At 52.0% G+C, this 27,173-nt stretch overlaps 1 protein-coding gene across 1 annotated transcript; it reads left to right on the top strand.

Moving 5' to 3' along the window:
• Positions 1-2,702: 2,702 nt before the first annotated feature.
• LOC308232931 (uncharacterized protein) lies at positions 2,703-11,435 on the top strand (the record flags this gene model as incomplete). Its single annotated transcript, XM_080639272.1, has 8 exons — positions 2,703-4,029; positions 4,419-4,549; positions 5,345-5,522; positions 5,959-6,109; positions 6,745-6,812; positions 10,670-10,743; positions 11,166-11,231; positions 11,376-11,435. 8 exons carry the CDS (start codon positions 2,703-2,705, stop codon positions 11,433-11,435), a joined length of 2,055 nt encoding a protein of 684 aa, XP_080495398.1.
• Between the last annotated feature and the right edge of the window lie 15,738 nt (positions 11,436-27,173).

The following is a 27,173-nucleotide window of genomic DNA, read 5'->3' as shown; positions in this document are numbered from 1 at the left end:
GTGTTGAGCAGGTTGAAAATCGGCTATCTTCAAGGCATCCCATGAATGTTGATTGTTGTGTGAAATTGTTGATTGTTGTGACCAGCATATTAAAATCAGGCCACCAAAGTCTTCCTGTCGTGTTTATGCAAGGAGATGCTTGTTAGTGCTAGCTGTCCCCTGGCCAGCCCAGTGCTTTTGGATGTCTGCTTGTGTCTTGTGCAGAGCCAGTGCCTTTTGTCCCTTTCTAGCTGATGGAAGGATGCGGAGTTCCCATTTAACACATCCCTGGCTGTATAATGCAGCTCTTGCTGAAACTAGTCAGATTAAAAGCATGAAATGAAATGAGCTGTGCAAGGAGCAGTCAGCTAACCCACCATCCCCACTGATCTAAACATCAGAGAGTGGAGATCTTAAATGGTATCAATGTTTAAAGGGACTCTTGGAATTGCTTTGTCTGCCAGGCTTTGGGATGGATCTGGCCCTCTGTGGAGCATCCTGCTGCCTCCCTGTGCTGCAGAATTGTGGGGGACCCTTGTTTGTGCAGTTGGTGCAGCATAATAGGGAATGACGTAATAATAGGGCTGTCTGCTTAACCAGGGAAGCTTGCTGGGAATGGACTTGTGAGCTACTTTGAGTTTGTGGTGCTCTGTGAGACAGCTTGTGGAGCGGTTCTGCACGAATTGCAACAACTTCAGCGGGCAGCAGGTGAGCCCTCGCAGTCACTCACAATGTGCCGTTGTGCTGGAGAGCAGAAATGGGTACCTTTTGTTTCAGGAATGTATGTACAGGCTTCATGCTTTCCACTTACCAAGTTCCAAAACCCAAACATCGAAATTACTGCCTAGATTTATTGTGTTGTTCTGTTTTGAATTCCAAGTCTCAGATGTTGCTGTTAACTGAAAGTTCGTCCTCAGCAATAAGCCCTGCTGTCTGACTGGAAGGAACTTGGATTTAAGAGACATCAGACATGAATGTCACAGAGTGAACAAGACTCAAGTTTCCTGTGTGGGTCAACATTGGTGATATGCTGGAGATGTTGCTGGACTTCTTAAATCATGTCTGCAGCTGAGCTTTGATTTGGGATTGAGCAAGACATTTTCTAGTGCCTGTTTCTGCTGTTCGTTTATTTACTTGCCTCGGCCAGGTTGGACTTGGAGAAACCTTCTCTAGTGGAAAGTGTCCCTGCCCGTGGCAGGGGTTTGGAACTGGATGAGCTTTAAGGCAGCTTCCAACCCAAACCATTCTGTGACTTTATGACTGTATGACTCTGCAGCAAGCAGTACAGAAGCCAGGCTGGTGTCTGAGATAGCTTGGATGAAATTGTGTGTTTGTTCCTGTGGGATAGGAGATTGTGGCTGGAGGAGGTGAGACATCTGGAATGTATGTTATATGCTCCAGGTCTCAGATGCTCGGTTTGGGTCTGAGGGAGGCATGGTTTTGTCCTTAGCTAGAGTGTAACCGGCTGCTGGGAAAATCAAGGCCCTGAAGGAGGTATCTGGAAGGAGGCTTGCTCTGATAACGAAAGGTGTTTTCTGGTTGAGACAGACTAAGCAGAGTGGAGAGACTGACTTGATTGTCTCGTCTTTTTATACTCCTTTCTACTTCTGAAGAGGAACTAGATAATACTGTTTTCCAGTGGGTGGTTCCCGTGCCTAGGATTTTATCTCCTGAAAACAATCTTTATCTTTGTTGCTTACTGGTGAAAGTCTTGGGGCCCCTTTGGAGAAAAGCCTCTTGTGTGTAAGCATTGTCAGACCCGTGGGTTCCGCTTTCATTCCTGGCCAGTGAAAATATAAACTGAGTGTCCTTTGCCCTCTTTGTTCTGGGGATGCAGGGAACTTCAGCTCTGTGTGCCAGCCGCAGGCTTGCCTGAAGGGAACGGGAAGGCCTCTCAGCCCTGCCTTATATAACCTAGATGAGGCTTGTAGATGGAGGAGCATGGCTGGGACATGAGTCCCAGTGGCGTCCAGGCAGCGAAGGGTTCACACGCTTTCCGGAGTGAAAGAGAAAGCTTTCAGCTGAAAAGTCAGAGTAGCAGCTGTCCATGTAGGAAATCTAATGTGGAATAAACTGGTGGTCCAGCAGTGTTCTGAACCCAGCCTGCTGCTGGAGAGACTGCAGCGCTGGATACTGTCCCTGTGTGTAGCAAAGGGGAGGCAGGGGAAAGAAGGCGAAACGGCTTTGCGTAGAAAGGGGGGTTAAGGTGAAACTGATGACTGTAATGGTGAGAAATGCCCAGAGATCCCTGGTCTTAGGTAAGGATCTCGTTCTGCGGTCTCTTGTAGAGCAGAGATGTGAATTTAAAAAGCAAATGGAAAACAAGCCTGCTCATACTACTAGAGATACCTCAAGGCATTTATGAAGCTTTAGTCTTCCTGTTCCCTTCCCTGTGGCTATTGTAACATGTTTTCTGGTTCTCCTTCTAGGTATAACTGCTGAGACTTTCTAAAATGCCTTTATGCTTCCGGAATTACGTCGCGTATGCCGTACCTGGAGTGCTGGCACTTCTCGGGTGCTGGTGGATTTATTCCCATAGAAAAAAGCATGGAACCTATCCAGATGAAGAAGCAGTAGGTGCTGCAGAGCAGCAGGAAGAAGTGACAGAGCAGGATTCCACACCAGGAACAGAACCATGTGTTCCTCAAAGACAGCTCTCCTTGCTGGAAGGGGAACACACAGAGAACAAAACCTCGACCTCCCTGCTGACAGCAGGGTTGACGATGCCCTCTGTTATGTGTCACCCTGATGAGAGGCTGGATCTCTCACCAGACTGGCCAGTAACAACGAATCAGCCCAGCACCCTTGAGAACGACAGTGAAAAACTAGAAGAAACGGGATCTCAAGACGAAAAGAGTGTCCCTGCTTGTGTTTCTCTGCCCTGGGAGTCTGCCTGTTCAGAGCAGGCAGGGGAAGAAGACGTGTCCAGGTCAATTGCCAGTACTGTCCCTGTGTGTCAGGAGGAGGAGGACACACAGCCAAAAGGGGATGAATTGAGAAGAGAGAAGATTAGAGGAGTGGGTTTGTGCAAGGAAGACATTGAGAAAATTGAGCAAGTGACAATACAGATTGTTTCCGAGGTCATTTTGGCAGCAACTGAGGAAGTGCTGTGGGGTGCTGCAAGTGATGGGTCCACTGAGATCTGCCAGGCTGCTGCCAGTCAAGTTGAGACACCTCTGGAGATGGCAAGCGTTGTTTCCTCTGATCAGATGCTTGCAGAGGAAGCTCCAGTAGGCAGTGAGAATGTTAGGAGTGATGGTGTGGTACCAACATCCCTGCAGGCAGAGGAACAGGGTCAGAATGTGAGACGTTCAAGCTGTTTAACACGTGGCTGTTCATCCAGCCCTGAAGAGGGAGACACAGAAGACTGTTGGCAGAAGAAGCCTGTCCGCAGTGGGGGAGTGCTGCCCGCTCCTGCAGGTGATGGGTCCACTCAGCTCTGCCAGGCTGCTGCTAGCCAAGCTGAGACACCTCTGGAGATGGCAAGTGCTGTTTCCAGTGATCAGACGCTTGCAGAGGAAGCTCCAGTAGCTGATACGAACACTGCTGGAAAGAATGATGCTGCGGTCCTGACATCCCCGCAGACAGAGGGACAGGATCAGGATGTTACACGTTCAAGCTGTTTAACACAAAGCCCCATTGAGGGAGCCACAACAGACTGTCAGATGAAGACCCCTGTGTGCAGTGAGTCCCAAGGAGGTGGTCGGACTCCTGTGGAAAACCACAAAGGTTCTCCAGAAAAGGCGCCTTTGGTTAGGGAGGGCTCTGTGTGCAGCACATCCACATGTGAAGGTGGGGCATGTGTGAAGCGCCCGCTGCAGAGCACAGTGCTGGCTGTTGCATCGGGCCAGCATTCAGAGTTACGTAGTTTATCTGCAACCCGAGACACAAGTGCTGGGCAGAGCTCCAGCCCAAGTGAGACTCAGCCTACTCTGAAGCTGCCTGAAGACAATGAAGTACCATACAGCAATGGAGTACTGCGAGAGGATGGTCCAGACCCATGTAATGAGTGTAGCAAGGCACCAGGAATAGATGGAGACTGCCCACAAGGTAAGCGATTTGAAAATGCTCTTACACACGCACGGTGAACAAGCATTTTATGTGCTGTAACCTTCCTGCTTCAGGACATGTGCAGATAAATCTTCATGTTTAATTTCCCCAGGAAATGACTATTTAGCCCTCAAGTGCTGGTGGGTCTGCATTTGCTCTCTGAATTCATCTCTCTGTAGGATCCAGTGTTAGCTGGCCTACAGGAGGAGCTATGGGGTGTGTATCAGCTCATGTTGGTCTCCTACCAGGTTACATGGCCAATCTGCTAAAACTGAAGTTGTTGCTGTAGTGCAGAAGGCTTCTGGTAGCTATATTGGTTCATGTGGCAAGGCTGGGGTTGTCCTCACCAAATCTGTGCTACAGACCTTCTGTGGGACTTTGTCTTCCAGGTTTCCCGCATCAAGTAGAAAAAGTACTGAGCCTGACTGGCGAGACACAGCTCCTTGAGCTTGATGCCAACGTCCACGGTCTACTTCCAGCAGCACCACTGACACTTCATTCCCTCCTTATGACTGCCTGGGTGAGTCCCAGCTTGCTGGCTATGCTGATGTCGGGGCGGAAGGCTGTTGCTGGTCACTGCCATTGTAGGATGCTGTATCCATGTGGCTGGCTCACAGGCGCCCTCAAACCCAGTGTGATTTTGTGTGGCTGGTTGTTATCCAGCTGATTTAGCTGTTAATAGATCAGGGTTATCTACCTGTTCTTCCACTACTGTTCCCATTGTGCCTGTAGTAACGGTGCACGTAACTGTTTCCTTGGATGTGAAGATAGGCTTTATTCTGGAGAAGTGAATTTATGCTGGGAAATGAAAGGCATTTTGGATGTATTCCAAGCACGGTAATGCTCGGAAGCTGCCCGGCACAGTGGCTCTCTAGCAGCCGGGGCAAAGGACTTTGAAAATGAGGCCTCTGTGACAAATCTTGGACAATCCCTGTGAAGATTACCTTGATGTTTAAAACCTCCATGGGCAGGGAGTCCTGGCAAGTTGCACAGCGTTGATAGTGCAGCATGGCTTGACCCATCATTCCTGACTCTGCTCACTGATCTCTTGGGTAAATAAGTCTTGCAGCTGCTCTGTGCTGATAGTCTTTTTGGGAACAAGATGGGCCCCAGCCCAAGTCTGATTTCCTTGAGAACAGCATGCAGTTAACAATGGGTAGTCTTCTGCTCCTGCTCCAAAGCAGTCTTTAGAAGTGAAATACTACAGTGCCGTGGCTGTAAGCCTCAGGAGGTGCTGGTGGAACAGGGAGTTGCTGTGAATGAAGCTTCGAGTTGCAGTGAACACTAATGAGAGCTTCTTTCCTCCACGTGACAGCTCTTCCTCCCGGATGGAGTCACTGTGCCGGTGGTCGTGGCGCACCAAGTTGATGCAGGGCACATGTTCCTGCAGCAGCACACTCACCCCACTTTCTACGTGCTGAGGAGCCTTGAGCAGCAGATGTGCGTCTGCTACTCTCAACCTGAAATTCCAACCCTGCCAGCTCCAGTAGAAGGCAAGTAACTTGACTGTTCACTTAAGAAACTTCGAGGGTCATGTGAAATCCTGCTGCCCTGAGTTAGGCTTGGGAGGTTTCCCAGTGCATGAGGTGTGATAGTTCGTTGGTTATTCCATTGATTTGGGCTTTTTTTTAAGCTCTGTTCTTCCTCACCCCATTCATCCCTGAATACTTCTCCAGCCACATAGTTGCACATTGAAATTTGGAAGGAGGTAAGTCAGTCTTGGGTTATTTCTTATCTACCTGGCACCTGGTATATTTTTGCTGACAAAGTGTGGAGCTACTCCCGCATCTTCCTAGTGTCACTGCCTGTACATGGTCTAAAGTGGAGGGTGCATCACATGGAAAGGAGTTATTCGTCATAACTAATGCCTGAAGTGCTGATTTCTGGAAATCCGCTGAGCTTTCTTCTCTGTACCCTTATGTTCCGCAGTCGGTATTATCTGCGCAGCTCCAGGCCTGGATGGGGCATGGCTACGGGCTCAAGTTATCAGCTACTTTGAAGAGACCAGTGAAGTGGAACTCAGATATGTGGACTATGGAGGATATGCCAAAGTGAAGGCTGACACAGTCAGACCAATCAGGTCTCTAGCTCCTCTTCCATGGCCTGAGGCCATATCTGGCTCGAATCTTCTTCAGAGGCATCTGTATTGTTTGAATTCCTTCCGGGTTTTTCCACAGCTGAAGTGGGAATTGGTAGAAAGGTTTGCCTCAGCAGCAGGGGTGGGTTCCCTGGCAGCAGAGCAAGCTCTCACAAGGCTTTATTGAAGGGGAAGGAAGAGGAAATTGTGACTTCTGTCACTTCAGCATGGCAGCTGAGCAAAAGGATGCCTTTGGGAGGCCCCAAGGTGTAGTTAGTTGCTGAGCTAGGAATAAGATTGGGATTCTCTGTGCTCCAGCCCCACTGTCTGGGAGAGCTGTATTGGATGAGGGTTTTCTTACACAAGCTCATTAAATACTTGCTTGTGCCCAGAGGTGGGAGGAAAGCAGTCAAGCCTCCATGGTGGAGGTGGCTTTTGCTTGGAGCCCAGTCCAACGTGGCGTGCTCATCAGACAATGGGTTGCTGCTGCTGCTTAGATTGCTGGGAGGTTGTTTTTGACTGTCATCAATGTTACACTAAATCCCTCTTACAGCAATTGATTAATCAATGTCACCTTAGAGAATACAGGAGTGACTTAAAGCCCTGTTCTTATTCTGATAGATTCTCTTTTCTTTAAGGTCTGACTTTTTATTGTTGCCTTTCCAAGGAGCAGAAGTTTTCCTGGACAATGTGGTGCCTCTTGCAGGTAATGGAGCTCCTGACAAGTACTATTGGTGGTCCCACTGCAGTGTCAGTGGGTGCCAGCGGTGGGCAAGCAACGATCGTGCCTGAACCTTCCCTCTCTTATTGCAAGCACAGCTCTGGTGTGACTAGAGCAAGGACTGGAAAAAATGAATTTTATTCTTCTAAATGTGCTAGCATGGCAGAACCTGTCAGACTCCAGGGGAAAGATGATAAATGTCCAGGCTTTTTCCGGCTTGGAGGAGAGGGTGAATTACTCTCCTAAAGAGCAAGTTGGCAGGGCTGGCAGTGTATTAAGTGAAGTAGCTGTAACCACTCTGCCACCCCAGTGGGGCAGCACTCTAGAATTGATGAAGACTGGGAGGCCTCCTGTAATCCTAGGGTGAAATTGGTGAGCTCAGCTCCCTCCTTGAAATGCCTATACACCAATGCGTGCAGCATGGGAAATAAGCAGGAGGAGTTGGAGACCTGTGTTAAGTCAGGAGATTATGATCTGGTGGCAATTACAGAGACGTGGTGGGACAGCTCACATGACTGGAATATACTCATGGAGGGCTATGTCCTTTTCAGGAAAGACAGGCCAGCCAGGCGGGGTGGTGGGATTGCTCTTTATGTGTGAGAGCAGCTGCAATGTACTGAGTTCTGTCCAGGGACAGGGGACGAGCGAGTTGAGAGTCTGTGGGTGAGAATTAAGGGGCAGGCTGGCAGGGGCGATACTGTTGTGGGTGTCTGTTACAGGCCACCAGATCAGGGTGAGGAAGTTGACGAGGCCTTCTACAGGCAGCTGAGAGCGGCCTCACAGTCACAGGCCGTGGTCGTCGTGGGGGATTTTAATTTCCCTGATGTTTGCTGGAAGGACTACACAGCAACCCAGCCACAGTCCAGGAGGTTCCTCCAGTGCATGGATGATAACTTCCTCATGCAAATGGTGGATGAGCCAACCAGGAGAGGAGCGCTGCTGGATCTCATCCTCACTAACAAGGAGGGTCTGGTCGAAGCAGTAAAGGTTGAGGGCTGCCTTGGTTGCAGCGACCACGAGATGGTGGAATTCAGGATCTTGTGTGGTAGGACCAGTACAATAGCAAGTAGAATTGCAACCCTGGACTTTAGCAGGGCAAACTTTGGCCTTTTCAAGCAATTGCTAGGGGAAATCCCATGGGCAAGGCTGCTTGAAGGTAAAGGGGCCCAAGATAGTTGGTTGACATTCAAGAATTGCTTATTCCAAGCTCAAGAGCAGAGCATCCCGACACGTAGGAAGTCAAGGAAGAGGGCCAGGAGACCTGCGTGGCTAAATAAGGAACTGCTGGGTATGCTCAAGTGGAAGAGGAGAGTTTATAGGTCATGGAAGGAGGGGCTGGCCACTCAGGAGGAATATAACGCTGCTGCTAGAGGATGTAGGAAGGCAGCTAGGATGGCTAAGGCCTCCTTAGAATTAAATCTGGCAAGAGGGGTGAAGGACAGCAGAAAGAGCTTTTTCAAATACATGGCTGATAAAACTAACACCAGAGGCAAGGTTGGCCCACTGGTGAACGGGATGGGTGCCCTGGTGACAGAAGATACAGAGATGGCAGAGTTATTGAATGCCTTCTTTGTCTCAGTCTACTCTGCCGGAGGCAGTCCTGAAGAGCCCTGTACTCCTGAGACCTCAGATGAAGTCAGGTCACTGGAGCAGTTGGCCTTAGTCGACGAGGAATGGGTTAGGGACCAGTTGAGCAATCTGGACATCCATAAATCCATGGGTCCAGATGAGATGCACCCACGGGTGCTGAGGGAACTGGCGGAAGTCATTGCTAGACCACTCTCCATCATCTTTACCAGGTCTTGGGAAACGGGAGAGGTGCCTGAGGACTGGAGGAAAGCAAATGTCACTCCAGTCTTCAAAAAGGGCAAGAAGGAGGACCCGGGTAACTATAGACCGGTCAGCCTCATCTCCATCCCTGGGAAAGTGATGGAACACCTTATCCTTGATGCCATCTTAAGGCATGTCAAGGATAAGAGGGCTATGAGGGGCAGTCAGCATGGCTTTACCAAGGGGAAGTCATGCTTGACCAACCTCCTAGCCTTTTATGAGGAAATAACATTGTGGATGGATGATGGCAGAGCGGTGGACGTGGTCTACCTTGACTTCAGCAAAGCATTTGACACAGTCCCCCACAGCATCCTCATAGCTAAATTGAGGAAGTGTGGCCTGGATGATCAGGTAGTGAGGTGGACTGCGAACTGGCTGAAGGACAGAAGCCAGAGAGTTGTAGTCTATGGGGCAGAGTCTAGTTGGAGGCCTGTATCTAGTGGAGTGCCTCAAGGGTCAGTACTGGGACCAGTATTATTTAATATATTCATCAATGATTTAGATGAGGGAATTGAGTGTACTGTCAGCAAGTTTGCTGATGACACTAAGCTGGGAGGAGTGGCTGACACGCCAGAAGGCTGTGCTGCCATCCAGCGGGACCTGGACAGGCTGGAGAGTTGGGCAGGGAGAAACTTGATGAAATATAACAAGGGAAAGTGTAGAGTCCTGCATCTGGGCAGGAACAACCCCAGGTTCCAGTATAGGTTGGGGAACGACCTGTTAGAGAGTAGTGTAGGGGAGAGGGACCTGGGGGTCCTAGTGGATGGCAGGATGACCATGAGCCAACACTGTGCCTTTGTGGCCAAGAAGGCCAATGGCATCCTGGGGTGTATTAGAAGGGGGGTGGTCAGTAGGTCGAGAGAGGTCCTCCTTCCCCTCTACTCTAGCCCTGGTGAGACCGCATCTGGAATATTGTGTCCAGTTCTGGGCCCCTCAGTTCAAGAAGGACAGGGACCTGCTGGAGAGAGTCCAGCACAGGGCAACTAAGATGATTAAGGGAGTGGAGCACCTCCCTTATGAGGAAAGGCTGAGGGAGCTGGGTCTGTATAGTTTGGAGAAGAGGAGACTGCGGGGGGACCTTATTAGTGTATATAAATATATAAAGGGGGAGTGTCATGAGGATGGAGCCAGGCTCTTCTCAGTGGCAAACAATGATAGGACAAGGGGTAATGGGTATAAACTGGAACACAAGAGGTTCCACTTAAACTTGAGAAGAAACTTCTTCTCAGTGAGGGTGACAGAACACTGGAACAGGCTGCCCAGGGAGGTTGTGGAGTCTCCTTCTCTGGAGACATTCAAAACCCGCCTGGACACATTCCTATGTAACCTTATCTAGGTGTTCCTGCTCTGGCAGGGGGATTGGACTAGATGATCTTTTGAGGTCCCTTCCAATCTCTAACATACTGTGATCCTGTGATACCTTCTGTCATGAAGTAGCTGTAAATGCGAACTTAGTTTTAATGTGTTAAACCAATATCTGATACTTTCCTACTAAGGTGACTGACGTGTATAGTTCTGTGTTCAAAATGCTACCGTTCAAGCCCTGGCAGAGTGTCATGGTGGTAGAGATGCCTGATGCCTGGGGGCCTAAGAAGCTGCCTTGTACGGAAGGGGTTTCTGTGGGAGCTGGGGATCAGGCGGGTCAGTAGTGTCTTCAGGGTCAGTGAAGCCCTGAGGCCCTTGAGCTTAGTTTATTAAGGATCAAAATACTAATGACTGCTGAAAGGTACTGCAGATACGCACTTTTCTATTGTTAAAGCCTCCTAATTCATCAGCCACTTAAATTCCTATTAACTTAGCTAGTGGCTTTAGAAAGCACTTCATTCTTCCTTTCAGCAACCCAGCAGGCATAATGCTTGTGTGATCTCCAGCTTAATAGACTGGTTTCAGCAACAGTGGGTGAGGATTTGCTGGCCTAATGGATGTAGGAGGTCAGGCAAGGTGAGCTTAATAGTCCCTTCTGGCCTTTGAAGCCTGTGACTCTCATTTGTTTTCTCCTGCTCTTCCCCAAGATGAGGATCGCTTCTCCCCTGAAGCTGACGCAGCTGTTGGCGAGATGACCAGAGGCGCAGTCCTTGAGGCGCAGGTACGTGGAGCTGTTGGGAAAAGTCTTGTTGCTGATGGTACTACTGCTGTGACTCTGTGCACCCCCCATCCTGTGAGTGTGAAGACAGACAACAAAGCCAGAGCCTGGAAGTCTGGCTGCTGAGCAGGGTCTTGATGAGAACTTCCTGGTGTAGCATCAGTTCCCGCTCAGGGCTGTGTGGCTGGGGAGGGATGAGTATTCCCTCTTGTGAGTGATGTGGGCAGAAAGCCAGGGTATGGATTTGAGTGATGAAAGTGAACTTGCCCACAGGGTGTTCCAGCTGCTGCCTGGTGGCAGGAGCTGCATTTCCTCCAGCCTACACATAGGAAGGGGTGTCTGATAGGGAGCGAATGATGCTGGCATTGCATCCTTCACGGCTCACAGCAGAACTGCTGCCCACTCTGGTTTTTCTGTGTTTCCAGGTCACAAATTATGACAGTGCAACAGGACTGCCACTGATACAGCTGTGGAACCTGACGGGCAATGAGGTGCGTGCGTTGACGTACCTCTTTTGTTGGAATTGATGCCGATGCAGGCTTCCTGTTGTTGATTAGGAACTTGCTGATCGTTTTTTCTCTAGTGGTTTGTTCACCTTTCTACTTTTTGTTTTCTTTCTTTTCACCTCCCTTTAGGTGGTGTCCGTAAACAGAACTCTGGTGGAAAGAGGCCTTGCTGGGTGGATTGACTACTAGCAATGTCCTACCATTTCCCTAGAAACACATACCTCATCTCAGTGAAAGGCAGGGTTATTAAAAGCCATAATGACAAATACTGTAGCTTTAAAGCAAAAAGTCGTCTCTGGCCTCTATTCAAAAGCTGAATGGGAAAAACCTTAAAACCTTAGGGCTCGTTCGAAGGTAGCAGATGCTCCTTAAGCTGTGATTGTTCCACATGTATAATACCCGTGAACTTAGTGTCTGCTTTCCCTTCAAAGTTAGAATTATAGAATCATAGAATAGTTAGGGTTGGAAAGGACCTTAAGATCATCTAGTTCCAACCCCCCTGCCATGGGCAGGAACACTTCCCACTAAAGCATGCCGCCCAAGGCCTCATCCAACCTGGCCTTGAACTCCGCCAAGGATGGACCATTCACAACCTCCCTGGGCAACCCATTCCAGTGCCTCACCACCCTAACAGTAAAGAACTTCTTCCTTATATCCAGTCTAAACTTCCCCTGTTTAAGTTTGAACCCGTTCCCCCTTGTCCTGTCGCTACAGTCCCTGACGCATAGTCCATCCCCAGCATCCTTGTAGGCCCCCTTCAGATACCGAAAGGCTGCTATGAGGTCTCCACGCAGCCTTCTCTTCTCCAGGCTGAACAGCCCCAACTTTCTCAGCCTGTCTTCATACGAGAGGTGCTCCACTCCCCTGATCATCCTCGTGGCCCTCCTCTGGACTTGTTCCAACAGTTCCATGTCCTTTTTATGTTGAGGACACCAGAACTGCACACAATACTCCAAGTGAGGTCTCAGGAGAGCGGAGTAGAGGGGCAGGATCACTTCCTTCGACCTGCTGGTCACGCAACTTTTGATGCAGCTCGGGATGCGGTTGGCTTTCTGGGCTGCGAGCGCACACTGAAGCTGGCTCATGTTCATTTTCTCATCGACCAACACCCCCAAGTCCTTCTGCGCAGGGCTGCTCTGAATCTCTTCTCTGCCCAACCTGTAGCTGTGCCTGGGATTGCTCCGACCCAGGTGTAGGACCCCTTGCGCTTGGCATGGTTAAACTTCATCAGGTTGGCATCAGCCCACCTCACAAGCGTTACATTGGTTGTCCTTTTTTAACAGGCTCTGCCTATGAAATTAATGAATGTGATTAAGGAATTTAATGTTCAGTGATGGATTTCTTGACTTGAAAATCGTGGCTTTCTCTCTTTCCCTTCAGGACTCGCCGATGCACAAGGCCCTCTTCTGGGTAGCCATGGCAGTGCTGCAGCTGGATGAAGTAAACCTGTACTCAGCAGGTACAGACCTGCTTGAGCAGAATCTGCACACCCTGGACAGCCTTCGAATATTCAACGGCAAGGTGAGCTGTTAGCGACCAGCTCTGACTGACACTGGGTTTGTGTGAGCACTTACATCTGTTGATAACGGAAAAAAACACAACTCTTGTCCTCCTGGACACTGGGTAAGCAACTGAAACTGCAATTTGCATTAGGAATTGTTCCACTTGGGTACTACCAAGAGTAAAACTGCGATGTACGTAACTGCGTTCTGAACCGGAACAGAAATGTACAGGTGTGTTGTGTTCAAAGGTGTGTTTGGTATTTCAGTGTAAGCTCTTAAAATTACTCTGTCACTTGTCAAAAGAACACCTTGAGCTATCATGAGCAGCTCTTGGGTCTTCTTTTTCCTGGTCAGAGCCCGGAAGAGGTGTTCGTGGAGATCAGGAGGCCCCTCGAGTGGCACTGCAAGCAGATGGACCATTTTGTTGGGTTGAATTTCAACTCCAACTTCAACTTTGCAGTAGTGGGACACCTCCTGAAGGGTAAGAACACATCTTGCATCTCCTGTTAGAGTTGTGCTTCCTTACCCTTCGTGTGAAGTGTCCTGAGAACATGCTGATGAACACAGTAATGCTTCGTAAACATGCATTGAACATTAAATACAGTATTCGGTTTTTAACCCCATTTCTTAGGGTACAGGCACCCTTCTGCTACCACTGTAGCAAGAACTGTGAGGGTTTTACACACACTACTAGCTCTGGTTAACAAGCACAGGAACCTGTGACAGGTTTGAGGTGAACACCCAGAGCGTGGCTTACCTGGCAGGTAAAAGCAGACAAACCAGCGTTGTTCTCAGTTTGTGCTGACTGAAAATGAATGGATTCTTGTGGGAATTCTTACGGGTTTAGGTTGATAAAATTGTACCAGCGTGAAGGACACTTGTAACTGGGGGTGGACGAGGGGCTGGGCCAGGCTGGGGTGCATCAGAGACAGCGTTTGGGGGGCTGAAGGCTTTGCCTACAGGGCAGCGGCTGTGCAGCAATGGAAACGCTTCAGGAAGGCTGAAGGTTTCTTGATTTAAGCCTTGCAGTGTGTGCCTTACAGTGTGCCAGTTCCTAGTGATCTACAAACAGAAACTGTGACCCTGTGAGGGCAGGTATTTAAGTCAGGTAATTGTGACTGGATGGGGATTAGCATTCTTTTTAAATGGCCTGCTTTGAATCAGAACAAAGACGACCACTGGGACATAACCACTCCGCACTGCAATGCACACAGGAGGAGTTGGTAGTGGGTGGAATGTTGCTTACCTTCAGCGTTGCCTCTCTGCAAAACTTACGTTGACTCTCTTTGGCTTTTTAGCTTTGCTGCCAGTGTCTGAGGAAGTTGGAAGTCGCTGCAGCCTAAAGCACAGGAAGTCTCTCTTGTTGACAGCCGTTTCAATGGAGAATGTTCCCATGGATACCTACCCCATCCATCACAGTGACACTAGCTGTAGGTTGGTTGTCTAACTTTTAGATATTTCACATACATTTCAATGTCTGTTTCCTTTAATAAATTATCCAAAGGTACCTGTGTTCTGTTAAAAACTCAGTCACAGAAATTTGGGTATCAAAATTCATAGAGATTTAATTCTGAGGTCTGTAAAGCTATTGCAGAGCTGAACTGCTTTGGAGGTTGTTCAACTCTTTGCTAACATCTTTCTACAAGACCTAATTTCATCTCGTTTATATTTTAGAAGAAAGTTTTACTTGTCCTTTTATAAGTAGTCACTTTACCCTTGTCATGAAAATCTCACCACCTGAGAGCCTGTCTATATGCAGCACAGATATAAGCTGAGAAATCCACCTCAAAGTGATGGGGAGAGCCAGTTTCTCTCAATGGGGAGCCCTTTACTCAGTGTCTGTCTTCTCAGCATCCAGTTTTGTCTTGCCTTGTAGGCTGTTTCGCTTGTGTGCTTTTCACTGCTTTATTGTTTATCTCTTCAGCATTACATCCATATCAGATTGTTAGCCTTCACTAGTCAGTTTTGCAAGCAAAGTAATGACTATCTCTTTCTCTGTGTTTTGGGGAGATTGACCTGTTAGGAGAGACGGGTTTAATACAGGATAGTTTGGCTATTTGCACAATTTATGCCTAAATATGCACAGTTCTAAAGATTTTCTGAATTGAATTTCTCTGCACTTTCAGGACACTAAAAGAAAACCAACCCTGGTCATCACCAAGGGAAAGGTGCCTCCGTCACTCGCTGCCCCAGTCCCCAGCCCTGGGGGGGGGTGGAGGGGAATCTGAAATGCCGTTCGTTGGCCCCTCTGGATGCACTGGATGCATCGGCTCCTGCGAATGAAAAAGGACCACGATGCTGTCTGTCTTCTACCTCTTCCTTCCAGTGCGAAGGTTGGTTTTCTTGCTAGTAACTGACCTGCCTTTTGAAATTCCGTCTGACCACACCAGGCATTCAATATGCCCTGAGCCTTGATCAGATCTATTTTGATGTATGTCTGGATTGGCTCTTGCAAAAGGATTTGTCCCTTGCTTAGCATGTTGAAATAGAGCTGGTTAGGCTTATTTCTGTAGTTACCTTGAAGAAAAATGAGCTTTTTTTTCCCCTCAGCATTTTTTAGAGAGAATCTGAACTCCGAAGTGTGGGCTTGGAATAAACGATTGAATCAACTCTGAAAGAAATATGTGCCTGGGGGTAGGTAATTTATTTCTGGCTTTTGGAAGGCAAAAGCTTTTGGATATTTGCTTACTTGACAAATTTGTCAAGAACCCCCCCCATTAAATCGTCCCAAGGAAGAACTGGCCCTTCCCTCTCCTCTTTCAGTTGAATTGACAGTGTCTGATGAAGAGGAGACGGGTTTTTCTGTGCCTTGGACACATACTCTTTATTAGAGCAGGCAGCCAAGTCTGAGCCCAGAAAGCAGATTAAAGCTAAAGGAATTCCTGCAGGGTTTTATTCATGTGGCTAGGACAGAAAAGAGCCAATAATAAACTGCTTTATGGGTTGTCTGATCTGGGTTCTCTGTGCTCTCCTTAGCTGGCAAGATGTCATTTCGGGCAACAAGAATTCCTTGGTGCCTACTGATTAGTCCTTTTTGTTGCTTACAGTGGTCTTGGCTATGTCCTGGCAGCTGGCATGGCAGGTCTGTCGTGACTGGCAGTGGGCCTTCAGGGTGAGTTCCTCACTGTCACTCGGGCGACTGAGCCATTCATTGTAAAATCAGAACCATCCCTGGGGTTGGGATTACTTATGCTCGTCATGTCAAAGGTGAACAGTGGAAAGACCTTCTACTGCCTGACTGGTCATGAACTTGGTGTTTTAGAGGACTTGGTCACGAGTTTGGTGTTTTCCCTTGTTCCTGCAGGACGAAGGAAAGATTTTAGCCTAGTTCTTGCAGAATGGAAGAGGCACAGGTTAAACTGTACAGCAGCCAGGGCAGGCGCTGATGTGCTTCTTACCTGAGGAGGCACTTGGATGCATCAAGACCTCCTGAAATAGAGGAATGTGAAGGTATCTTCTGTTCTTGTCACGTCATTGTGATGTTTCTCCGCAGAGAACACCAAGTGCTTTGGAAGTACTTTGTCAGATCCTCCCAAGTTCTCTATAAAATTAACTAGCATGTACACGATGAGGGGGGAAGAATGTTTGCTGGAATAACAGTCTGAAGTTACGCAGGTAACACTGATGGCTGCATGATTGATTCTTGCATTTGTAGCTGGAATATTACTGTTCACTTTTCTTTCTTCACATATTTTACTCCAGAATCAGAGGGAGCGGTCGTGTATCTTTATGATGCAGAGGGAGGATCTAATAGGTCTTTTTTCCTTTGAAGTCACCATACATCACCAAAGCCGCTCTTCTTTACAAAAATGACCTACAAACCGCAAGTTACATTCATTTCTGAGCATAGCTGCCGTTCTCCAGTCCGTAATTCTAATGCTGAATTTGAAGTTCTGTAGGCTTTTCACTCCACGGGTACCCTTTCTGTAACCAGCCTTGCTTGTGTCTACAGATAACTCCTTGCCTGGGAGGTCTAGCACCGGTTCTTCTGCTTCTGCTGGTCCCTCACAGGACCCAGGGAAGGACAGCAGCACACAGAGCACTGAGCATCTCTGGCACAATACAAGCAGCAGCTGAGAAGCCAGGAGTACACAGAACTGCCAGGACTACTTGGTGTCACGATGTCATCTCACTTGCCAAGAAGTAAGTGATTTTAGCAGCCAGGGTCCCCTCCCCTGAAGAATGACCATTCCCTTTTGGGGAATATGGTCATCACATCCCACTCAGCTCCTTTGTGTCGCATGTTGTGTACAAGTTGCTTGAAACACCATAAACACTTTTACAGGAATGCTACACAGGAGATCAAAAACTTCTTTGTGTCTGTTATTCTCCTCTTTTGAGGGGGAAGGAGGCAGAGTTAGGATGGGAGTGTGCTCCTGTTGCAATCCAGCTTTATTTTCTACTAAGTTTGCCTTTCCCTCTTGCTTTAACACGTTAGGGTAAACTAGATTGGGAAAAGAGCACCGTTCGCAGTGTGACTCTCTCTGCCATTCTTAGTGCCTGAGGAAGGTTGGATCAGCATGGTTGAGGCAGTCTTTCTATGGTGTTTGTGAGCCTGCTGTGCCTCTGATGAAGAAGCTCAGGGCCTGTAGGACTCCAACCTGGTTTATAAAGTAGTTGCGTGTGTGTTCTGAGCAGCTAACCTGTGGCTGGCAGATGGCCTCTTCTTTTTAAACAGAACACTTCCATTTAGCTACTAATTTGCTACAGTCTTGCCCACTCTCAGCTGTCGTAGTTCTCCTATCCAAAATTTCACAGCAATAGTTTTAGCAAAAGCTGGCAATGAAATCTGCAGGTAACAGGACTGGGATTTAACATGAAATCAGTGGGTCGTAGTCTTCACACTAATTAGGATTTCCCTGTTCATAGATAAAGCCTCATCAAAGTTCATATCTTCAAAGGGAGTGCATTTTGATTATAAGAAGTCTAAATGAGGTAGGCTGCCCTATTCGTCACACCCTGCTATTTCTAGTATCTCTCATTTTCTTCTTTGCCTCTCAGCTGGAGTTTTGTCTGGTCCTCACTGGATCTGACTGCCATGGCCTTTGTTACTGGAGCTGTGGGAATGTGTGTACCGCTGTTTCTTTACAGGGCTCAGCTTGTCCAGGGCACTGTGTCACCGTGCCTCCAGGAGACCTGCAATTCATCTAACAGGTGAGGTGCACACAGCTGTGGAAACACCCTTGGGAACACTGCACAGGGCTGAATCCCAGTTTGTTTAAAGACAGAAGGTAGGATGTGACTGTGAACGCTTCTCGTGAAGGCAGTTGGGTGTGAATGTTGTACTACCTTGCTTGCCGGGATGCTGAGGCCAAGTGGCCTTTTGCATCACCAACAGCAAAACATCAGCAGCTATGATATTTGTTGAATATTTTGATTGTTCTGTGTTTGTTCTAATATTCTTGTTATCCTGTAGTTGTTTTGCTCTTACACAGTAGCAGTTTGGTTGTTTTATTGTAGTATTTTTGTTGTTACGCTGTTGTTTTGTTGTTATAACAATAGCAAACCAGTGTTTTGACCCTAATTTTACTATCATTTTAGTATTTTTTTACTGTCAATATGCAATTCCCACCCTCCTCCACCTCACCCCCATCCCCTGTTTCTATGTCCCCCACTTAAAATAACCAGCCTGTGTTCACATCTGTCTTCCCTGTGTTTGATTCCTGGGCCAGGCCACAGGGTGCAGCTTTCCAGCGCCCTCTGCTTGTGGGTACTTGCTTCCCTTGTTCAAACACAGCTGCGTGGTTGAACAATAGTTATTATTATTACTGTTTCTTCTTCTTATTTCACTAGTTTTCCTCCACTTTGCCTCTCCTTTGAGCAGTTGCACTTTGAGGGCAAGACTGCACAAACGTGCTGCTGAAGACAGTGGAGAGACAGAAACTCTGCTCTGGATCACCCCAACAGCAATACTAAAAGCATGGTACCTCCCGGGCTGTTTGGATTCTGCTCTGTCTATGGCCAAATAGCTGCTTCTTACACAGAACCACCAAACACTTGGGTCACGCAGGCGAATTTCATGAGCACAATTGTACTATATTAAAACTGCTTTACAGAGAGTGCCTTGCTGGAAACCACTTAATTCACATGTTTCTTCCTGCTTCCCTGTTCCTCGTCTTGTGATGTGAGAAGAAAAATGGTGCAGGAGCAATGACCCATCTGATAACCAAGCTGAGTTGATGGAGTTTGAGAGCCGATTCATCTTTTGGCTTCTGAGTGCAGGACCTGAGTTTTGCGAGCTGGAAACCTTCCGGTGGCTGTCAGATAGACACGCTGCAGTTTGTATTGAGTTGGTGTTTCCCGTGGGGAGTGTCCAGCCCAGCCCAGCGCGGGGGCAGGCAGCAGGGAGCCCTTGGGGATGCTCTGGAGGCACCTCTGAGGTGAGAGGACAGTGAACAGGCAGGATGTGGCAGTTGCACGTGCCAGAGCTCCTGCCCTTGCATGACCCTTTCCTTTCAGTCACCTGCAGCTCCCCCAGCATCTGCCCCCAAAAGGCTGCCTTGAGCAGCCCCCTCGAGGACCTGAGCCAGCCCCAGTGCTACAGCTGTGCCCACTGCATGGCAGCACTGGGCATGGGGAATGGGGAATCCACTGGGCTGGAGATGGAGCTCTGCCTCCCACCGGGAGAGCGTGAGGGACCCTTGCAAAGCCCCTCTGAAATGGCAGCACACCAGCAGCATCCTCCTCTGCCCCCAGCTCTCAGCAGAAAGACCTGAAGGGACGTGGGGTCTGCACGTTTCAATACAACGCATTTGTCTCCAGCAAGGGCAGCCTAGGTTAGAACGAGCGCCAGTGCTGGGCTGTCCCCTGAGAGCTCAGGAGGAGCCTGCGATGCCCTTATTAGCTGTAAAGACCAAAGCTCGCTCTGCCTGCATTGAAACCCAGTCCAGTTCTGAGCACAGATTTCCCCTTAATCTCAGGTGCGGCGCTTGGCAGCTGCTGGGATCAGAAACCTGGGCATTTGCATTCGGTTTGTTATTTTCCATGGGCATTCCCTGTGTGCCCCTGCTCCCTCCTGGGGAGTTTGTGTGTCACGACAGCTCCCGGGCTCCACCGGTTCAGCCCTGGGCGGCAGCAGCACCTGTTCCTCCTGGGCAGCAGCACTTATCCACAGCAGCACCACAGCTGGTGCGCTGTGAACGGAAGTGTGTCTGAAAGAACTCTCCAAGACTCGGTGTGGAGGTTTAGCAAACGGGCATTCTTTAGTGCAGCGCTGGGTACCTCTGCTGAGTGTTGTGGGGGTGACCACGACGTGGCCCCTGCTCGGTCCTGAGGAGCAGGGGTGGCTTTGGCTGCCCCACCAGCCCTCTCCCTCTCTGGCGAGGTGATGCCGTGCAGACAGCCCTGGCCTGCTCAGCTGGGCTGCAGGGTCCCCGCAGCAGGGCCATGGCATGGGAGATGCTCAGGGGAACCGTGTTCTGTGTGGTCCGTGGCATCGTCCCTGCCGTGGCGCCTGCCTGGCAGGACACAGCAGGGCTCTGGGAGCTGCAGGCACAGAGGCGAGGGTGGGATAAGGACAGGGGTGGCACAGGGACGCTGGCTGTCAGGGGCGCGGGGGGCACAGGGCTGTCAGTAGGAGGCGGGTGGAACGGCGGGGCCGGTGGAGCAGGGCCGCGAGCTCTAGAAGGCGGCGGCTGCCGAGGTAACGCCGCGCGGCTCCCGCAGCGCGCTCCGGGCCGGTGGCCGTTGCTGCAGAGCGATCGAGAGCGATGGCGCTGCCGGGCCCGTGGCGCTGCCCTTGTTGCTGGCCGTCGGCGCTGGCAGTGGCGCTGTCGGTGGCGGTCGCCTGCCTGCTGCAGGGATTGCTGCTGGCAGCGGCGCTGAGTGCGGGGGGTGCCTGCTGTGCGCTGCGGTCCCGCCCGCCCGCCAGGCGCCCTCCGGCCCGGCGCTCTCCAGCGCGATTCCTGCTCCCCCAGCGCCCTCCCCGACTGCGGCTGCCCTCGTACAGGCCCAGGCGCAGGCTGATCGCCCGCTTCCCAGCCACTCGGGACCAGGTTGCTTGGCGCCTGACGAGGAAAAGGGCCAGTAACGGCGGACCGGCCACTGTGATCGGCCGAGGTCTGAGCACCCCGACCCGCGGCAACTGCCTCGGGTGAGCGCGGGAGTAGGATGTGGGTGGGATAAGGACACGGGTGGCCCTGGTAAACAGGTGGGGTAAGGACACGGGTGGCAGTAGGACACTCCTTCTCAGGGACATGGGTGGCACAGGGACACAGGTTGTCAGGGATGAGGGTGGCAGAGGGACGTCGGTGGGATACGGAGACAGCTGGCACAGGGACATAAGTTGTCAGGGATGGGGGCGTCAGAGGGCACGGTTGGGTGCAGACGTGGATGGCACTGTGATGGCGGTGCCAGGCCCATATCACTTCCCTTGGTGCTGGCCTGCGTGGTGCTGCAGGGATGGCTGTTGGGCACAGGGGGTCCTGGGGTGTGATGAGATCCTGCCAGCCCGCATCGCTCCTGTCTTATGTCACCCGTACGGCAAAACGACCTCTACAGTGGCGTGACTGCAGGCGCCGTCCATGCTGAGGGCACCCGTCCCGCCGCTGCTGACTCGGGTGAGCTTGGGGGGAGGATGGGATCGGATCTTCCTGCCACTAACAGCGGCTCCAACTGTTGTCTGCCAGCAGAGCCCCGCCGCAGTCCGTGCGCCAGCAGGACCCGCTGCCGCAGGACCGGAGCCCTGAGACCGTTCCCCCACCGGTACGCTGGGACAGATGATGAGAGAAAATCTCTTTGCTGTGCTGGCACCTTTTCAGCTGGAGGCAGCAGCGCGTGTGGGAGCCCTGTGTTCCCACTTTGACACAGGTCTCCTCAGCAGCTGCTGAGCTGTAGTAAAACACTGCTCACGTCTTGGGCTGGGCTTGCAGATGTGTGAGTGGGACGTAGTCGTGGCTGGTGGAGCTCTGCAGCTGTGCAGTGAAAGGTTTTATCCCGGGTGGGTCAGTAGGGAAGGGTTTACTCTGGCTGGGCCAGCAGCGTCCTCCCTCCCTCCCCATTGCCTCGGCCAGTAAAGAGCCTGGAGGCTGCTTGCTCCCAGAGCGGATTCAGGTTGAGGTGCTCAGACTTTGCCCTCCACAGACGTTGCAGAGGTCAGTTGAGCAGTGTTGAAGCAAGAGAGGCTGTGGGCTCAGTAGCCAGCACCTGGGAGATGGGATTTACTCTGTGATGAGCAGGAGAAAGGGAGGCTGTGCTCCCCTGAACCAAATGAGTTACTCCTGGTCTCTTTCCACATGCCAATAGAAGAGGATGTGCGTGAGGGAGTCCCCGCAGTCTGGCCCAGGATCCTGCTGCGAGGTGCCACTTTGGACAGGAAGGTAACGTACTGCTCATCCAGCCGGTGCCTGCTTGTCAGTGCCGGCCAGGAAGAGAGCAGTCGCTTTCCCAGCTGAGCCGGTGCCCAAGGCCTGCTCTCCACGGGAGCTGGGACATTCCAGGCCCGTGAGACATGGCTGCTGGGTCACCCAGTGGTGGGGAAGCTCCCTTGTTGTGTCCATCAGCATCCCTGCTGCCTTGTGCCCCTGCGGCGCTGGCGGCAGCGCTGACCTGCACCATCCCTGCCCTGCCCGCAGGCCGGGTTGGAGCTCGAAGGGCTCAGACTGCTGCAGCGGTGGCGTTGCCCTGTGGCACTGGCATGTCCTGTCCCAGCCTGGGGCTGACCCTAACTGGCTCTCTCCCACTTGCACAGGGAATGGGAATTGTTGCGACCGGAAGACCGTGCTCCAGGAAGAGCCAACAAGGCCGTGCAGACCGAGGAAGGTGAGTGTAGGTGGGGCCCAGCTCTGTGCCGGGCTTGGATGGGCCCCTGGCTTGGGCCTGCTCACATTCCAGGCGGAACTCATGGCAACACTTCCTCAGCCGAAAGGGAGAGGAAACCCCGTGTGCCCATCGCGGAGAGGGTCCCGTGGCACAGTGCGAGATGTGGGCCCGTGTGGCAGTTTGTGTGGTTTGTGGTTCGGGTGGGCAGCGTGCAAGGAGCGTCTGTGGAGGTGGGAAGGGGCCGCCGGCCCGTGGAGCCCCAGCAGGCTCTTGTGAGAGCTTCCCACGGATCTCTTGTGGCCAGCTGCTGCCCCAGGGCATCGCAGCCTTGTCTGTGGCTGAAGGCCGTGTCCCTGGCTCTGCCCTCCAGGACGGGCATCCGGAGAGGAGTGAGAAGGGACAACCCCCTTGGTGCAGGCCAAACACCTCTGCTGGGAGCTGCTCCTGACTTGTCTCCTCCTGTAGCTGTCAAGAGGCCCGAGGAGAAGCGGCGGCAGTCCCCGAGCCCACCACCTGCGCTGGGGAAAGGAAGGCCACGCAGGAGGAGCATCTGCCTGCTGGTGCCTGGCGAGACCCACCCACTGGTGCTGGTACGTCGCTGTCTCGCAAGCCTCTTTTGCCCTCCTCTGGGGATAGAATGTGCTCAGTGCAATCCCTGCAGGGCTGGGAGCAGGCTGACCTGCCTGCCTTGGGGCAGGAGGCCTCATCCTTGGCCGAGTGGGAACTGATGCTCTCCCCTGCCCCAGCGTGTGGTGGCTGTGCGTGACTGCTGCCCGCTGCTGGAGCAGGTACTGGCCTGGGCAAGGCTGCCGTGGCCTCAGCGCCAAGCCGGTGCCAAAATGAAGGGGGACCGGAGCTCCGCCGTGGCTGTGGCAGAACCACGGCTTCACGGCTCTGGCACGCGCCTGCTTGCACACCTCCTTCAGAGCGGCTCTGCTGGCTGCCCTGAGAAGGAACTAAGCTACTGCTCTCTCTTGGCAGTTCCCTGAGCTTATTCCTGGGTACCCCACCACAGAGATGACCCTAAGCGAGGAGAGGGAGGCAGCGTGGCAGCGCTACCGACAGCTCTTGGGACCTAAGGCTGGTAAGGGCAGACTGGGAATGCGAAGGGCACGGCAAGGAGGAGAAAGCCACGGCCTGGGCTGGCAGGGTGTAGCGCAGGCCGAGGAAGCTCCTGGGCCAGTGCTGCCTGGTCCTCGGGTCTGATGCTCTTCGAGACTTGTGAAGACTCGGGACGGAGTCCTCGTGTCCCGCAGTCCCCAGGGTGGTTGATGGGCGAGGTTGCCCAGGGCCGGAGCTGCGAGCTGTTCAAGCTGGGAGGCTCTGCTAAGGGGTAGTCCCGTGCGGCAAGTTGCGGGTCCTGATTTCTTGCTCCCTGCCAGCAGCCATCACCCAGGGCTGCTCAGGCACCAGCCACACACAGGCAGCATCCACGACCACAGCATCAGTCGTTTCTGGGCAAGCGGCTTCCACCACCACCGGCTTTCCTGACACCACCCAGTCCAGCAGCAGGAGCGCGCCCGTCTTGCCAGGTGAGTCGGGGTGGACAGGGCTTCTGTGGGGGTGAAGGGCAGGGCTTGATTTAGGCAGCAGCTTTCCTGCCGCACCTGGCTGAGCTGCCTGGGCTCAGCAGCCCTGAGGGGCTGGTGCTGGGGCTGTGCAGAGCCTTGCCCTGCGAAGGAAGGGAAGGTGCCTCCGTCACTCGCTGCCCCAGTCCCCAGCCCTGGGGGGTGGAGGGCAATCTGAAATGCTGCTCTTTGCCCGCTCTGGATGCACTGGATGCATCGGTTCCTGTGGGTGCTGCCAACTCCCTAAAAGCCAGGCTCTTCCTCCTTGGCCGACCCCGGCTCACAGTGGTGTGCTGCTTTCCAGGGACTCCTGCGCCCTTCTGGGGCCAGCGCCCATCAGGCCTCGGACGAGACCCCGCTTCCTCTGGTATGGACGCAGTTGGTGCTTCAGGCTTGAGGAGCTGATGGGTGGTGGTGTCCCCTTGGGCTAGGGGATGGCGGAAGGGCCGGCTCGGGTGGTAGCTACTGGGCTCCAGGGATGCAAAACCTTCCATTCCCCCCGGGATAGGGATGGGGGTAGCCCCGGTGCCAGCTCAGAGTGAGGCTGCAGAGACCTGAGCAACAGTTGTGCTTCCAGGTTCGTCCACCTCTTCCAGCCGGGCAAGATCCAAGGACAGAGCCTGCAAGCGGCACAAGGCACGGATCCATCATTTCTGCAATAAGTAATGGCCAGTGCTGCTGGCCCCCACCTGTGCGGGCTGCGGTCCAGAGCAGCCCCGAGGCGGGACCAGAGTGATGGGGCCAGGCCCCGTTTCTGCTGCCAGCAAGAAGCCGTGCTGGGTGGCAGCGCCTGGGGTGGGACAGGGGGAACTCTTCCTACTGGAAGAGCTCCCCAGCCGGGGCTGATGAACCTCTGTGCGTCTGTGCAGCCTTTCCGTCCTGGCTTTCTTTTGCCACGTTTCCTAAGGTGTAAACTTTTGCTCCAGCCCTGGCAGTCTCTCCCCTCCCTTCTTATCCCCTTGCCCATGTTGGGGTGCTCTGGAGCCACTGGGGGAGTCCCGAGCAGACTGGGGTCCTCCCCCTCCCCAAATCCCCATTGCTTTTCATTTGTGGCTCACCCCCACCTGTTTGGGACTTACCAGCTCCCAGGACCTGCGGTGCTGTCTCCCCTGGTGCTGTGCAGTGGGAGCGCGGCAGAGGCTGCTGGAGCCAGGAGTCACCCGAGAGCTGCTCCCCCCTGCCCGTGGGGTCCTCACCACCCCCAGGAGGCCTTCGCTGCTGGGTCTTTTACTCCCTGAGCCCTGTAATTGTGTGTGCTGGCTGCAGTCTAAATTAGCCAAAACCCCACAAATATTGAAACCTGCTTTAAGGAAATCACACTTTGTTTTGATATTTGAGCTGTTACAGCACCTGCTTCCTTCTAAATTGCGATGCACATGGGTGGGACTAAACCTGTTCTCTTTGGTTTTTTTACTTCCCGAAGGAGGAGGACCGCAGAGATGCCAAGTGGCCTTTTAGGCCACCAGAGGCAAAACGTCGGCGTCTATGATGTTCATTGAAGATTTTTATTGTTCTGTGTTTGGCCTACGGCTGTTGTAATATTCTTGTTATACTGCTGTTGTTTTGTTCTTATACTGTACTTGTTTTGTTGGTTTATTGTAGCTTTTGGTTGTTATACTGCTGTTCTGTTGTTAACACTAGTAAACTAGTATTTTTACCATAATTTTACTATCATTTTAGCGTATTTTTTTACTGTCAATATACAATTTCCACCCCCCCTGCTACATCCCCCACCCCCTGTTTTTATGTCCCCCACTTAAAATAAACAGACTATGTTCACATCTGTCTTCCCTGTGTTTGATTCCTGGGCCAGGGCGCAGGTGCCACTTTCCAGCACCCTTTGCTTGACCCATCACTAGGCGTCCCCTCTGACTGCAGATGCTCCCCATGGTGCTGCAGCACTCAGTTTACAGAAGGTCAAGGACAGAGAAGTGCCTTGGCAACGGCAACCAGAGGGGTCTTTACGCTCTTGAGCAGAGGTGGATGGGCTGAAGGAAACACCTAGGGTGCTCCCCAAGCTCAGGGATGGCAGCGGCATCCTCTGCATGGCTGGGAGAGGGCAGGTGGGGAAGCTGGGCGGGCAAGGCGCAGGCAGGATGGGGCAGCCGCAGGCTGCACATGCCAGAGCTCCTGCCCTTGCATGACCTTTTCCTTTCAGTCACCTGAAATAGTTCAGGGGATCCTTCCCCTGACGGTGCACCTGATCTGTCCCCACAGTCATGGCTGTGTCCCCCTTCTTCTCCCATCCCTGCCATCATTAGGTGCGTGTTTGTGGCTTCTGCAACCTATTGGCTCATTTGGCCAAGTCGGGTGATGCCACCTCGGGCTGGCACTGCCACCCCTGGTTTCCCCTGCTCCCTCGGTCCCCAGATAAGTCTGGGCTGGGGAAGTCCACCCGGGCCAATAGCCTCTTCCTGATAGGCATGCGCAGAGGCCGCAAGCTGCTGAACGCTGAAGGTGAGGAGGGGAACAGTGCCAGGGATGGGGTATCCTGGGTGTCTGGGGTTTGGCACAGTCCCGTGCTGCTCCTGAGGGGGCTGCAGCCCCTCTCCCTTCCCAGCCGGGCTCCTCCGGGTCCCCGATGCTGCCTGCAGCAGGCTGCCACCTGCCCAGAGGTGCTGGGGACGGCTCCACAGCAGCAGGGGCCCCTCCGCCTGGCACGGGCACACTCACAGGGGCTTTGGCCTCACTGGGGAAACGAGAGCCAGCTTCTGGGACTCCCAGAGAAGGCAGCTCCCCCCAGCAGCACAGGAAAGCGAAGTGCTGTGGAGCACCTTCAAGGTGCAAGTGACCGGTATCATTTTCCCATCTTTCTCGTCCCCCCACCCCTCCGAATTAGCATCACTGCATCTTTTGCTTTTTTAAGGAAAATGTACTTTGTGAAAATAGACATGATTATAATACAATGTGATATTAAATGAAAACGTACCGTATCACCAACACTCTGGACGCTCTGCTGGCATCATTCACGTACCGCAGGGAACTGTCCTTCTCAAAACAAGTACCCCACTGAAACATGCAAAGAAAGTAACGCTGAAAAGAACAGAAACCCTGTAGTACAAAGCTCTCCGTGGCTTAGAAAGGGATGTGCCTGAACT

Source organism: Psittacula echo, assembly GCF_963264785.1.
Source record: "Psittacula echo genome assembly, chromosome: 1".
Taxonomy (NCBI): domain Eukaryota; kingdom Metazoa; phylum Chordata; class Aves; order Psittaciformes; family Psittacidae; genus Psittacula; species Psittacula echo.
Note: the sequence above shows the minus strand (reverse complement) of the source record. Positions and strands in the feature narration are given on the sequence as shown.